This window comes from Plecotus auritus (assembly GCF_963455305.1).
Source record: "Plecotus auritus genome assembly, chromosome: 6".
NCBI classification, from domain to species: Eukaryota; Metazoa; Chordata; class Mammalia; order Chiroptera; family Vespertilionidae; genus Plecotus; species Plecotus auritus.
In genome coordinates, this window is record NC_137773.1 from 146,550,111 (window position 1) to 146,562,208 (window position 12,098).

General features: G+C 40.6%; 1 protein-coding gene across 2 annotated transcripts in view; it reads right to left on the reverse strand.

Annotated features, from left to right (window-relative positions):
* MRPS22 (mitochondrial ribosomal protein S22) overlaps window positions 1–11,787 on the reverse strand; it is a 34,062-nt gene extending 22,275 nt beyond the window's left edge. For both annotated transcript variants that reach the window (XM_080675204.1, XM_080675203.1), the window contains exons 1-5: window positions 11,565–11,787; window positions 5,013–5,176; window positions 3,746–3,910; window positions 1,828–1,971; window positions 1,435–1,518 (exon numbers count right to left, since the gene is read on the reverse strand). In XM_080675204.1, the coding sequence (XP_080531330.1) occupies window positions 1,435–1,518; window positions 1,828–1,971; window positions 3,746–3,910; window positions 5,013–5,176; window positions 11,565–11,736 (729 nt within the window). In that variant the 5' untranslated portion in view covers window positions 11,737–11,787. The remainder of the gene's footprint in view (window positions 1–1,434; window positions 1,519–1,827; window positions 1,972–3,745; window positions 3,911–5,012; window positions 5,177–11,564) is intronic.
* Window positions 11,788–12,098: the final 311 nt, after the last annotated feature.

The following is a 12,098-nucleotide window of genomic DNA, read 5'->3' on the forward strand; positions in this document are numbered from 1 at the left end:
TAGCAGCCAACTCGTCCTGGGCCCGCAGTGTGCATAGGAATTTGTTCATAGTTTTTTTTTTTTAAACTGTAGTCCGGCCCTCCAACAGTCTGAGGGACAGTGAACTGGCCCCCTGTTTAAAAAGTTTGAGGACCCCTGCAAAAGACGATTTAGACCAACTCTCCACTGTAGACACAAATGGCAGCCTGGAACAAGTTTGCCAAACATTTATAACCAGATCAATTACTTTTCAGCAGCCAAGCACTGTTTATGAAGCACACATATAGAGAAACCACTGGAAATAATGGACCGTTATTTCTTGGTCACTAGCGGGAAAAAAGAAATCAAGAATATTCTTTCACTCCTCCTCTCCCCCCCCCGCCCCGCCCCCAAATCTCATCAACTACTACTTTCCATCTTATTAACTAACATTACTTGGGTCCTTAATCTTCCGAAATGAAGACTTTGATGAGGGCATTCCTAAGATCAAAGGCTTTCTGCTGATTGAAGTCCAGGTTCCTCAGCCTAGCATCTAAATAAAGTCACCTGTGATTAGGGCCCCTCCTGATCCTGGCCACACCAGATGATTGGTCATTTCTCAGGCATACACTGTTGTTTCCTGCCTGCTCATACTGTCCCCTCTACCTGAAACACCTCTCCTCACCCAACTCCACCCACCATGTTCCCTGCCCTTTTAGAACCCCCTTTAAGAAACCTATAAAGCCTTTCCCGAGGGCACTTTGTAACCTCTGAGCACTTAACATCTTAGACTAAGGTGATAATTATCTGTATGCTTATGTAGCACCCTTCCCCACAATCACTTCTGGACTGCAAGCTCTGACACAGCACACCCTATCCTAGCTGCTGTCATCATCTACACTATCTACAGTACTACCTTACACATAAAAGGTACTTCGGTGATTAAACACAATGCATTTTGAAAAATTTTAGTAAGTAACTTTGTTCCTTTATGATAAATTGAAAAAGAACAGACTTTGGTCATCACTCACTAGCTGTACAACTTTTAGCAAGCTACTTTTAAAAATATATATATTTTTATTGATTTCAGAGAAGTAGGGAGAGGGAGATAGAAACATCAATGATGAGAGAGAATCATTAATCGGCTGCCTCCTGCATGCCCCCTCCTGGGGATCGAGCCCACAACCCGCCACGTGCCCTTACCGGAATTGAACCCTGGACCGCTCTGTCCACTGAGCCAAACCGACTAGAGCAAGCTACTAAACTCCTCAAACTTAAATTCTTTCATCCTTAACTCAGAGGTATTGTTAGGATAAAATATCTGTTAAACATCAGGTCCTTCCTTAACAGGTGTTCAGGTGTTTCCCTTCTCTTCCCCCTGTATCAAAGCTTATAACTTAACTCATTTGCTATATTAAAAACCTTACTCATAACCATGCTTAAGCTCATACTTTAGAAACTAGAAAATATACTCACTTTGATATAGTCAGCAGAATCTGGCTCAAACTGGGCAACGCAGAGATTAAGGACATCAGCATGCCGGTCTTGACTGTACATGGTCTAAATCCACAGAGCAGAGTTGGAATTAGATGAGAAGAACATGAAAGTTCAACACTTACCCTGATGCCATGACAGGCTCGCCCATCCACATACAGGCACATCTGTGCCCATCAAGAGGTATCCAGAAATAACACAGGCTTTGTGACTGTTACATCTGCACTCGAATCCCAGCCACAAGATCAATAACCCTAGCTGAGTTATCATTGGAAATGTTTATGCGTTTATCAAAGCAAAATGCCCAGCAGCACCAGAGCCAACTATTTCAGCAAAGAAACCGTCACCACTGACTCTGAAACCAAGTCATCTTACCTTAAGATTTTCTTCCTTGAAAATTATTGGTGTTAAAGCTTTCCGACCTTCCTTGGGGAAATAAATTTGTATCATCCGGTCCCGTTCTTCCCAAGAGGCTTTGCGTAGTGTGCCACTTGGTTCTCTGACGACAATAAAACGCTCCTGAAATGGAAAATATAATCAAGGATGAGTTTATGAGGATTTATTTTCAGTTCTAGGGTCCCACTAAACACCATTATGAGAATAATTTGCAAACAGCAATATAAGGTACAACTGGGAAACATGAAATGCAATCATGTGCATATTTCAATGATAATTTCAAACCTCAAAGACTTGGATAAGATTTGATACTTCCTCCACTAATTACTGCTGGGCCTCTGACCATCAGAAATCTAAAATGAAAGTATTACTAAGTGCCAACCATGGTCCTAAAGTGAGGCCAATACATAAAATGCTTCAACTAAAAATTTCTGATTTGAGATTCATCTAAATGCATTTCAGATGAAAAAAGTGCTATGAAACCTTTTCAAATTGTTTCATTTCCCCATGCCAAAGTCTCACTTAAACAGACTTTCCTACTTTAGGATCTACGTTGAAAGTCCCTGAAAATAAAAAGAAACCCAAAGATGGGTCAAACTGACTGGTTCACCTGCCTCTGGGCTTTCCACTCTTCCAACTGCCAAGTCCCAGACCATGGGATCACTTCGTTCTCTGAATCCCACTAAGCTCTGCACCACTCAACTGACAGTGCATCCTGTGCAAGATTCCTAACACCTCTCAGACATTGTTAATATTGTTAGAGAGCTAGAAAAGGGCAAGAATTGTGATTATAATTCTTTGCAACACCCAGAGTGACTTACACAGAGCTTTGCATATAGCAGAAAATTGATACATATCTAATCAAATTAACCAGATGGTACTGACTCATCTTTTCAAAGTCAGTAAAGAGTATCTGAACATGTTTTGAGGATAATATAATTAAAACTTTCATCAAGCACTAGAAATAGAACAAAATAGATGTCAAAATAATTATTCCTCAAAATTATTTTGGTAATTTGAATTCCAAGTTCCTTTTTCCCTTTCAAGTTATAGAATGCTCCCACAAACCAGTCTTCGTAGCACTGCAAAAATTTTTAAAGCACCCCAAAGCAAAAACTGTAATTAAAATGAAACTCTGTGATGTGTATAGATCGGGTATATGGTGGGTCACATACAAACATCGACATTGCTCAAATCATGTCTTCTAACCATGACCGTGTCTGATAGAGGCTAATATGGGGTGGCCCTTTCCCAACCCTCACATTATGTAATATTCTACTGCATTTTGTGGGCTGAATTGTAAATTACTCTTTTTACTCTTTACTTGAAAAGGCTCAAAGACAAAACTGATATAAGTATCAGAGTCTCCTTTTGGAATTGACAGTTGAGGGAAGAGGAGGAAGAATAAAATCCATAAGAAGTGGTGCTGTCTGGGGATTCTCTGGGGAGATAAGCCATTCTTACTTCGAATTCTGAAAGATGAAAATCCTTTGGGCAGTCTGGGTTTTTGGCATCATCAAGTACTTAAGAAACACTCTATCTTTTCAAACAGCGTCAGCTAAGGAAGCCAGTCTAACCTGGACAGAAAGAATCTCCCTTCTCCCATTGCCTTGAAGATTTTTGCCCCTGGTTCTGTCTCAGCACACCTGTCTCCTTCCTGGCAGTCAACCTGGAATACACTGTGTTTGTAATTTGTAGGGGAATGGTAACATGATGTGGGGCTGGTCTGCATTCCTCTTCTTCCTTAAGCTGTATCTTCCGGAAGGTTCTCCCCAGTCACAGAAATTCTGGTTTGGAAGATTCAAACAGCTGGGTCACATGATGTTGACCCTTGTCCCTCAGTCCCATCTCCACATAGTATTTCAAACAAAAATTTCTTTATGACACATATACTCACCCGGTGTGGTATGCTGTATGTTATATCGGTAAACACATATTTGGCTGTTTCTGTTCCTTCCAAAATCTTATCTTCAGCTAACACGTCATTTATTGGCGTACGCTCTTCCAGAACCGGTGGCATTTTTAATCGTACTTTAGCTGCCTCAACCGCCTGTCTTGTAGCCTGATGAAGTAAAATATTTCTTAAGGAAGCCACTTGACTACAGACAAAAGGGTCATCTGACAAAAGCGGACACTAATCAAAAACGCTAAGGACTGAAAAGAGAAGAAGCCAGTGCCGTGAATCAGTGAGTGGGCTCCGGGGCCCTGGCTTGGCTTCTGTGGAATGGCTGAGAGAACCAGCTACAGGCTCAACCATTCACTAAACCAGCGGTCGCCAACCTTTCGGACCTCACGGACCACTGGCTGGCAACCGCTGCTGTAAACAGCAAAGGAAGCTGAGGCAGAGCCAGACCAAAAGCTGCTTGAAATAGCATCTCATTTATTGGGTGCTTGCTATGTGCCAGACATTGTTCAAATACTCTGAATGTATTTGGCCCACAACTACATTATGGTGCTATTGTTACCTCATTTTATGAGCAAGAAAACAGAGGCACACAAATGTTAAGTAAATTGCTAGGAAGTTGCAGCACTGGGATTTGAACCTAGGCAACTCAACCCCAGAGTCCACACTCTTAACCACGGACCGCACAGCTCCACTGTTAACAATGGTTGCCTCTCAGAGGTGAAGGGGAACTTTCCCTCTTCGTGTGATAAGCCATTTGAATTTTTGCTATGATTATAAATTACTTCTGAATTAGAAAGAAGAGTGATTATGCTTCACGTATTCATACATCAAAGCCTTTTCCACAAAGTACTCAATACCCAGGACTCCAGGAGGACCTGCTGCCTGAGTAGGATGCTGTTCAGAAGGATCGCATAATCACACCAAAGTTTCAGCCTCAAAGCACTTCACAACGATTATTTCTCCAGGAAGGAAGCTGGAGCAGGCAGGACAAAGGAAGAACGCTCAGGCTGGTTTTGGAGCAGAGGCGGCTCTGCTTGAACACCCAGACGCCTGACCCACATGCCCCAGTCTGCCTAATTTTGGCCATGTTTCCTGATCCTCCAGCTGCTGGCTCATATTTCTTTTCTCAGTTCTGTGCCTGGAATTCCCCACTCATTAGTGCCTGTGGAAGAGCAAGTATCAACATCTGGAGGGGTCTTTAAATATCTTTTAGCCCTTTAAAGAAAGGTATTCTACCAATATTCCTGCATTCATGTACCTCTTCCAACTGCTCCTGAGTCATTAGCTTGTAGGTTGGTGGCTTCAGTGCTTGTACAGCTGGCTTAAAAGTCTTCTGCAAATTCAAGCCTGTCATCTTGGTGAGTATGCTTTGGACTTCTTCATCCATAAATGTAGGTTTCTTGATCTCAGAGCTACCAGTTTCTGTTAAAATGATTTTAGTAAATAAGAAATGGAAAAAAATGACAAGCCAACAAAACCTCTAAATAGAAAAGTTAAAAATAAAAAATGATTAACACAATGTCTACCTCAACACATGATGCTAATACTTATATCCATTTATTGATTCATTCCTTCATTTAAAATTTACTGAATATTCACGATGAAGAAGATACAGTTTCTGCCAAAAAGGTACTCAAAGTCTAGTGGAGGAAGCAACAGGAAAAAAGTAATGAATGTAATAATATTAATAATAATAATAATAATAGTTGCTTTCATTTATAGCGTTGTCTCCTATATGCCAGAATTACATACATTTTCAGGAATGCTTATAGCAACCCACAAAATAGGCACTGATATCCCACTTTTATAAATGAGGATATTGGAGCCTGCCCTAAAGACCTTGCTATTAAGTGATAGAGCCAGAACTTAAACCAAGCCTCTATCAATTCCAATCGATTGTGGTGCTCCTCAGTGTAAGTGTACAGGCTAGAGAGGCATGGAAAGTTGTGTGACCACTGAGAAAGGAATTAAACATAGCCTGGGAGCATGTAGGATGTGATGGGATCAAATGATGGCTTCCGAAGGGCTTCAATAGAGCCAAGAAAGAAGGGAAGAAAATTCTAGGCTGAGGGGTTACAGCTAGGAAAGAGAGGCCTGGATTGGACATGATACTGAAGAGGCCATCTGGTGTCATGGAAGAGCCGCGGACAAGAGAGGAGACCCAGATCTCAGTTCTGCTCCAGGCAGCTTTCCTATCCCTTCCAGCCGTGGGCAAACTACGGCCCGTTCAGCTGTTCTATCCGGCCCGCGGAGCCGAAAGAGCTGAGGGTTCTCTTGCTCTCCCCTCCGCTCCTTCACCAGCAGCAGTGTTAACATGGCAATGTCAGGAAAACGGCCGCAGCTCCTTCTTCTGAGTGGGCGGATTTATATCCGCCCATTCAGTAGAAGGAACAACCTCTCAATCTTCCAGAGGCTCCTTGTAATGCCCCCGGACGCGTCCCCCGACATCACCCTGGGAATGTGTAGACACGTTATCGTGGTGATGTAGGGAGACACGCCCCTGGAGAGCACAGTATCAGAGCATTAGCTAAAAAGGAGACCAACAACACTGTTCCCACTGAAGTTGATGTTTTAAAGACCAAAAACCTTTCAACCCAGTCTACATTGCCATCTACATCTACGTCCCGGGCATAATTTGGAAGTTGCACTAAAGAAAATGTTTCATTTACTGTTTACACATTTTGTTCTTTTCTATTTGTTTTAGTTTTAAATTATTTTATTATATTTAAGTTTAACTTGAAAGGCTTTTGTACCTTTCCTTTGTTAGGCAATTTTATTTTGCCTTTGCCATCTTCAATATAAGATATGTTATTGTGCTATGATTCCTCCATTTTTTGAAGTTTCAAATTATAATAATTAGTGTTTACATTCTTCTTGTTAAAATGTTTGAAATGAATAAAACTATTGAAATAAAAAAAAAAAAAGACCGTACCCTTTTATGTAATGATGTTTACTTTGAATTTATATTAGTTCACACAAACACTCCATCCATGCTTTTGTTTCGGCCCTCCGGTCCAGTTTAAGAACCCATTGTGGCCCTCGAGTCAAAAAGTTTGCCCACCCCTGCCTTAGCCTAACCTCCATTTCCACTTCCATTTAAAAAAAAGTCATTCCTTCCCGGCCACCTCTTCCTCTGCCCGTCTTGTAAATGCTGGTGTCCCTGAGGATTCTAAACTACATCCTTCTTTTCTCCCTTCTCACATTCTCAGTGATGATCTCCTAGCCTCCTATAACTTAAATTACGTCTATATGCAGGAGACTCTCAAATCTGAATCTCCAGCCAAGATCATCTTGCATCCAAACACTAATGAACCTTGCACATGCACTTCAATATTATTAAAACTCCTGTCTTAAACCTGCCTTTCCTACCATTCCCTGTCTTACCACCATCCAATAGGTCCTGTGAGCCAGATACCTTATGGTCATTCCTGACTCATGCCTAGCCTAAAGCAGCGGCAGTAAGAGTAATAACAGATAACGTGTTAGATATTTACTATGGGCCAGGGCTTACTGAGCTAAGTACTTAGCACATTTAATCCTCACAACAACCTTGTAAATACTATGATTATCCCCATTTTACAAAAAAGGACACTGACACAGAACATACTGCCTATCTACCTCATAAATTTTATTTAATCCTCCATTTCCACTGCCACTACCTTCATCAAAGCTATCCTCATCTCTTGCCTTAGCCTCCTTACCAGTCTCCCTGTCTCCATTCTGACTCCACTATAAACCATTCTCCAAAGAATACATAGTAAACTCTTTAAACTGTAATATAAACAATAGAAAAGATTAACAAAACAACTGATTTTTTGGAAAGATAAACAAAATTGACAAACCTTTAGCTAGACTAACAAAGGAAAAAAAGAACCCAAATCAACAAAATTATAAACTAAAAAGGCATTACAACTGATACCACAGAAATACAAAGGATCATAAGGCTACTATGAACAACTATATGCCACCAAACTGACAACCTAAAAGAAATGGAAAAATTCTTAGAAATATACATCCTAGATTAAATGAGGAAGATAATCACTTTACAGACTGTTCCCCCCGATATTTCCAGTACCAACCTAGTACCATACATAATTATTGACTATATTTCCTATGCTGCATTTTGCATCCCCATGACTATTTTGTAACTACCAATCTGCACTATGGTGTACATCTGAAACCAATATAAAATAATATTGAATGTAAACCACAATTACATTTTTTTTATTTTAAAAATTAAAAAAAAATCAGAAAAGATCAATTACTAGTAAGGAAATTGAACCAGTAATCAAAATTCTCCCAATGATGAAAAGTCTAGGACCAGATGTCTTCACAGGTGAATCTTACTAGATATTTAAAGAATTAACGCCAATCCTTTTCAAATTCTTCCCAAAATTGTAGAGGAGGGAACATTTCCAAATTCATTATATGAAGCCAGCATTATCCTGATAACTAAGCCAGAAAAGGACACTAACAGAAAACTATAGGGCAATATTCTCTGCAAAAATTCTCAATAAAATACCAGTAAACTGATTTTAGCTGCACATTAAAAAGATCATTCACCATGATCATGTGGGTTTTATTCTTGGGGTGCAAGGATGGTTCAGCATACTCAACTCCATCAATGTGATACATCACATTAATAGAATAAAAGAAAAATCACATGATCCCTTCAATAGATGCAGAAAATGCATGTGACAAAATTCAACATCTATTCATGATAAAAACTCTTAACAAATTAGGTATAAAAGGAACATACATTAATATAATAAAGGCCATATATGACAAACCTACAGCTAACATACTCAATGGTGGAAGGTTAAAGGCCTTTCCTCTAGGATCAGGAACAAGAAAGGGGTACCCTACCCTCATCACTGCTACTTGTTAGTACTGGAAGTCCTAGCCAGAACAACTAGGCAAGGGGGAAAAAAAGAAACAGAACTGGAAAGGAAAAAGTAAAATTGTCTCTATTTGCAGATGGCATGATTTTATATATAAAAAATCCTATATACATAGAAAATACACCAAAAAAATGGTACATCTAATCAACAAATTCAGTAAGTTGCAGAATACAAAATTAATATTGAAAATCAACATTTCTATATACTAACAAATTTTCTGAAAAAGAAACTTAAAAATTACTCATTTATAACAGCATCAAAAAGCAATAAAATAGTGAGGTGAAAACTACAGGGCAAATAATCCTCAGCAAAAATTCTGTAGTCTTCTATACTGAAAACTATAAAACTGAGGAAAGAAATCGAGGAAAACACAAATTAATGAAAAGGTTATCTGTGTTCATGGATTGAAAGAATATTGTTAAAATGTCCATACTACCCAAAGCCATCTAATCCCCATTAAGATTCCAATTTCGGGGGGAGAAGGGGGCGTGGGCGAGTTGGGGAGAGGGTCAATGGGGGTAAAAGACTTTCAACAATAAAGAATTATTTTTTTAAAAGATTCCAATTGCATTTTTTTTTACAGAAACAGAAAAAACAATCCTAAAATTTATACAGAACCACAAAAGACTGAACAGCCAGAGCAATCTTGAGAAAACAAAGTGGGAGGCATCACACTTCCTAATTTCAAGCTGAGTATGTTAGCTGTAGATTTGTCATATGTGGCCATTATAGTAATCAAGACAGTATGTTAACTAGCATATGAACAGATACATGGACCAATGGAACAGAATCGAGAGCCCAGAAATAAGCCCAGCATATATGGTCAGCTAATATTTGACAAGGGAGCTAAGAATACACAATAGAGAAAAAACATAGTCTCTTCAATAAATGGTGCTGAGAAAATGCATAATCACATGTAAAAGAGTGAAACTAGACCATCTTATACCACTCACAAAAATTAACTCAAAATGGATTGAAGACTTAAATAAAAGGCCAGAAACCATAAAAGAAGAAGGAAATGTTGGAGAAAAGCTCCTTGACACTGGTCTTGGCAATGATTTTTTTTAATATGACACCTAAAGCACAAGCAGCAAAATAAAAAATAAACAAATGAAACAGAATCAAACTAAATAGCTCTGCACAGCAAAAGAATAAATTAACAAGATAAAAGGACAACCTCCGAAATGAGAAAAAACATTAGCAAGCCATATATTTGTTATGGGGTTAACATCCACTCAATAGCAAAATACAAATATCCAATAAAAAAAAATGGGCAAAGGACCTAAATAGGTATTTTTCCAAAGAGGATATATAAATGACCAACAGTACATGAAAAGATGCTCAACATCACTAATCATCAGGGAAATGCAAATCAAAACCACAATGAGCTATCTATCACCTCACACCTGTTAGAATGGCTAGCATCAAAAAGACAAGAGATTAACAAATGCTGGCAAGGATGTGGAGAAAAGGGAACCCTTGTGCACTGTTAGTGAGATTGTAAACTGGTACAGCCACTATGTGGAAAACAGTGCGGAGGTTCCTCAAAAAATTAAATATGGAACTGCCATTTGACCAAGTGATCCCGAAAGAAAGAAGGCACCCTATGTTCATAGCAGCACAATTTACAATAGCTAAGATCTGGAAACAGCCCAAGTGCCCATCAGTAGACAAGTGGATAAAAAACTGGTACATTTACACCCTGGAATACTATGCAGCAGTAAAAGAGAATTCTGCCTCTTTCCCCATCTCTTCACCTCATCTACCGCCCTATCTCCCTCCCTTGCCTCCTTTACCTCCCCCTTTAAAAGCTGCTCCTACAATTATCCTTGTCTTGGTATAAATAGGATCACTCTCCGCTCAATTGCTAGAAACTTGAGCGACAATGCTGATTTCTCTTGTTAAACCAGTGGTTCCCAACATGGGGCACACACCCCACATGGGGGCAATTTGATTTTTAAGGGGGGCAATTCGAGAATGTTATTAACAGTGAATTTTTTGCATTTCTTATGGTTCTATGGGCCTCATATACAGTTTATAAACATGTAGTGACATATTTATGCATTTTAGTTCTCTATTATACGTTTTAAAACTTTATTTGCTATTTTTTCATATCGCTTCATATTACTTTTTAAAAACAATTTCTTAGTGATTTCTTCCTCAACACTTCAACTGCCCTTTCGTTCTCTTAGTTTTCTCTTTCATGCTCTTGGCACAGGCACCAAGCTTGTTTAGACCAAGTTAATGGCCTTTTAAGCTTCCTCCATGTGAATAGGAGTTCACTTTTTGAATAATAAGAATGGTATGTCACGGGGGAGGGAAGGAGGCATCAGAATTTTAGAGATGCTTAGGTGGGGCATGGCCAAAAGAAGGTTGGGAACCACTGTTTTAAACCTAGATCCAAAGTCATAACTAACCCTTCTCATCAATCCTACCTCCAAAATTGGTTCCCAAACTACCTGTGTTGTCTTATTTCTGGACTTTTGCTAAGGCTGTTTCCGCTACTTGCGATTCTTCTTTTTTATTTGTTTTTCCATCCCTCGTATGGTTAACCAGGTCTCAGCTTTGGTCATAACCATTCCAGGAACTAAAAATTTTCCGGGAACCCCTCCCAGCCCTTCCACCCTAGTTTGAGTTCCAGTCTTATGTGCGTTCCCCTATCACGACCCGGTCACAATGCCCTGCCACTTTCCCAATGGGCCATAAGTTCCTTCGGGGAAAACCCGTGCAAAGAGCTGCTGGTTAAGTGGATAAACGAATGAGCTAAAGCTGGAAACGACAAACCCTGCCGTTAGAGAGAGCGAGCCGACAGGTGTAAGCGTGCCCTGCGGGAGGAGCGGGGCGGGGTGGAGGTGGGGCTCCGCGTGGGGCTCCAGGACGCGCCAGCCGACCTCGGACAGGTCACTTACCGGCCTCGGAGCCGAGCCAACGGCATGGCATTCCCGCCCCGCAGGGCCCTGGCAGCGGCTGGAGCAGGGCGCCAGGCTGAGGCCGAGCCCGGACCCGGAAACAGACCCTTTCCGCGCCTTGAGAACCTTTCAGGAGGCTCCAAGACAACACGGAGGCTCTCAGGGCCGCCATAATTATCCGGGGCCGCTAGCGCCGGAGGATGCTGGGAGCACCCTCGGTCTCGCGCGGTTCCTACGGCATTCTGGGAAATGTAGTCGGGAGGAGGAAGCCGAAAGCCATGCAGCTTCTGGGCCCTTTTTTCTGTAAACTGCTTGTTCACACGTGAAAGTGTTCGTGTCCTTCTCTATGCACAGAGCCCTCTGCGCTCTTTTTCCTGGGCCTCCCTTCGTTTCCACGGCTCTAAATAACCATTTCCTACCCAAACTTTTCCCCAGACCCAGGTTTAAATCCAAGCACCTATTCAACTTCTCCATTCAAACTTCTCACAATCCCCATACCCCCAAATATAAATCCTGAGTCCAAGCCCTGATTGC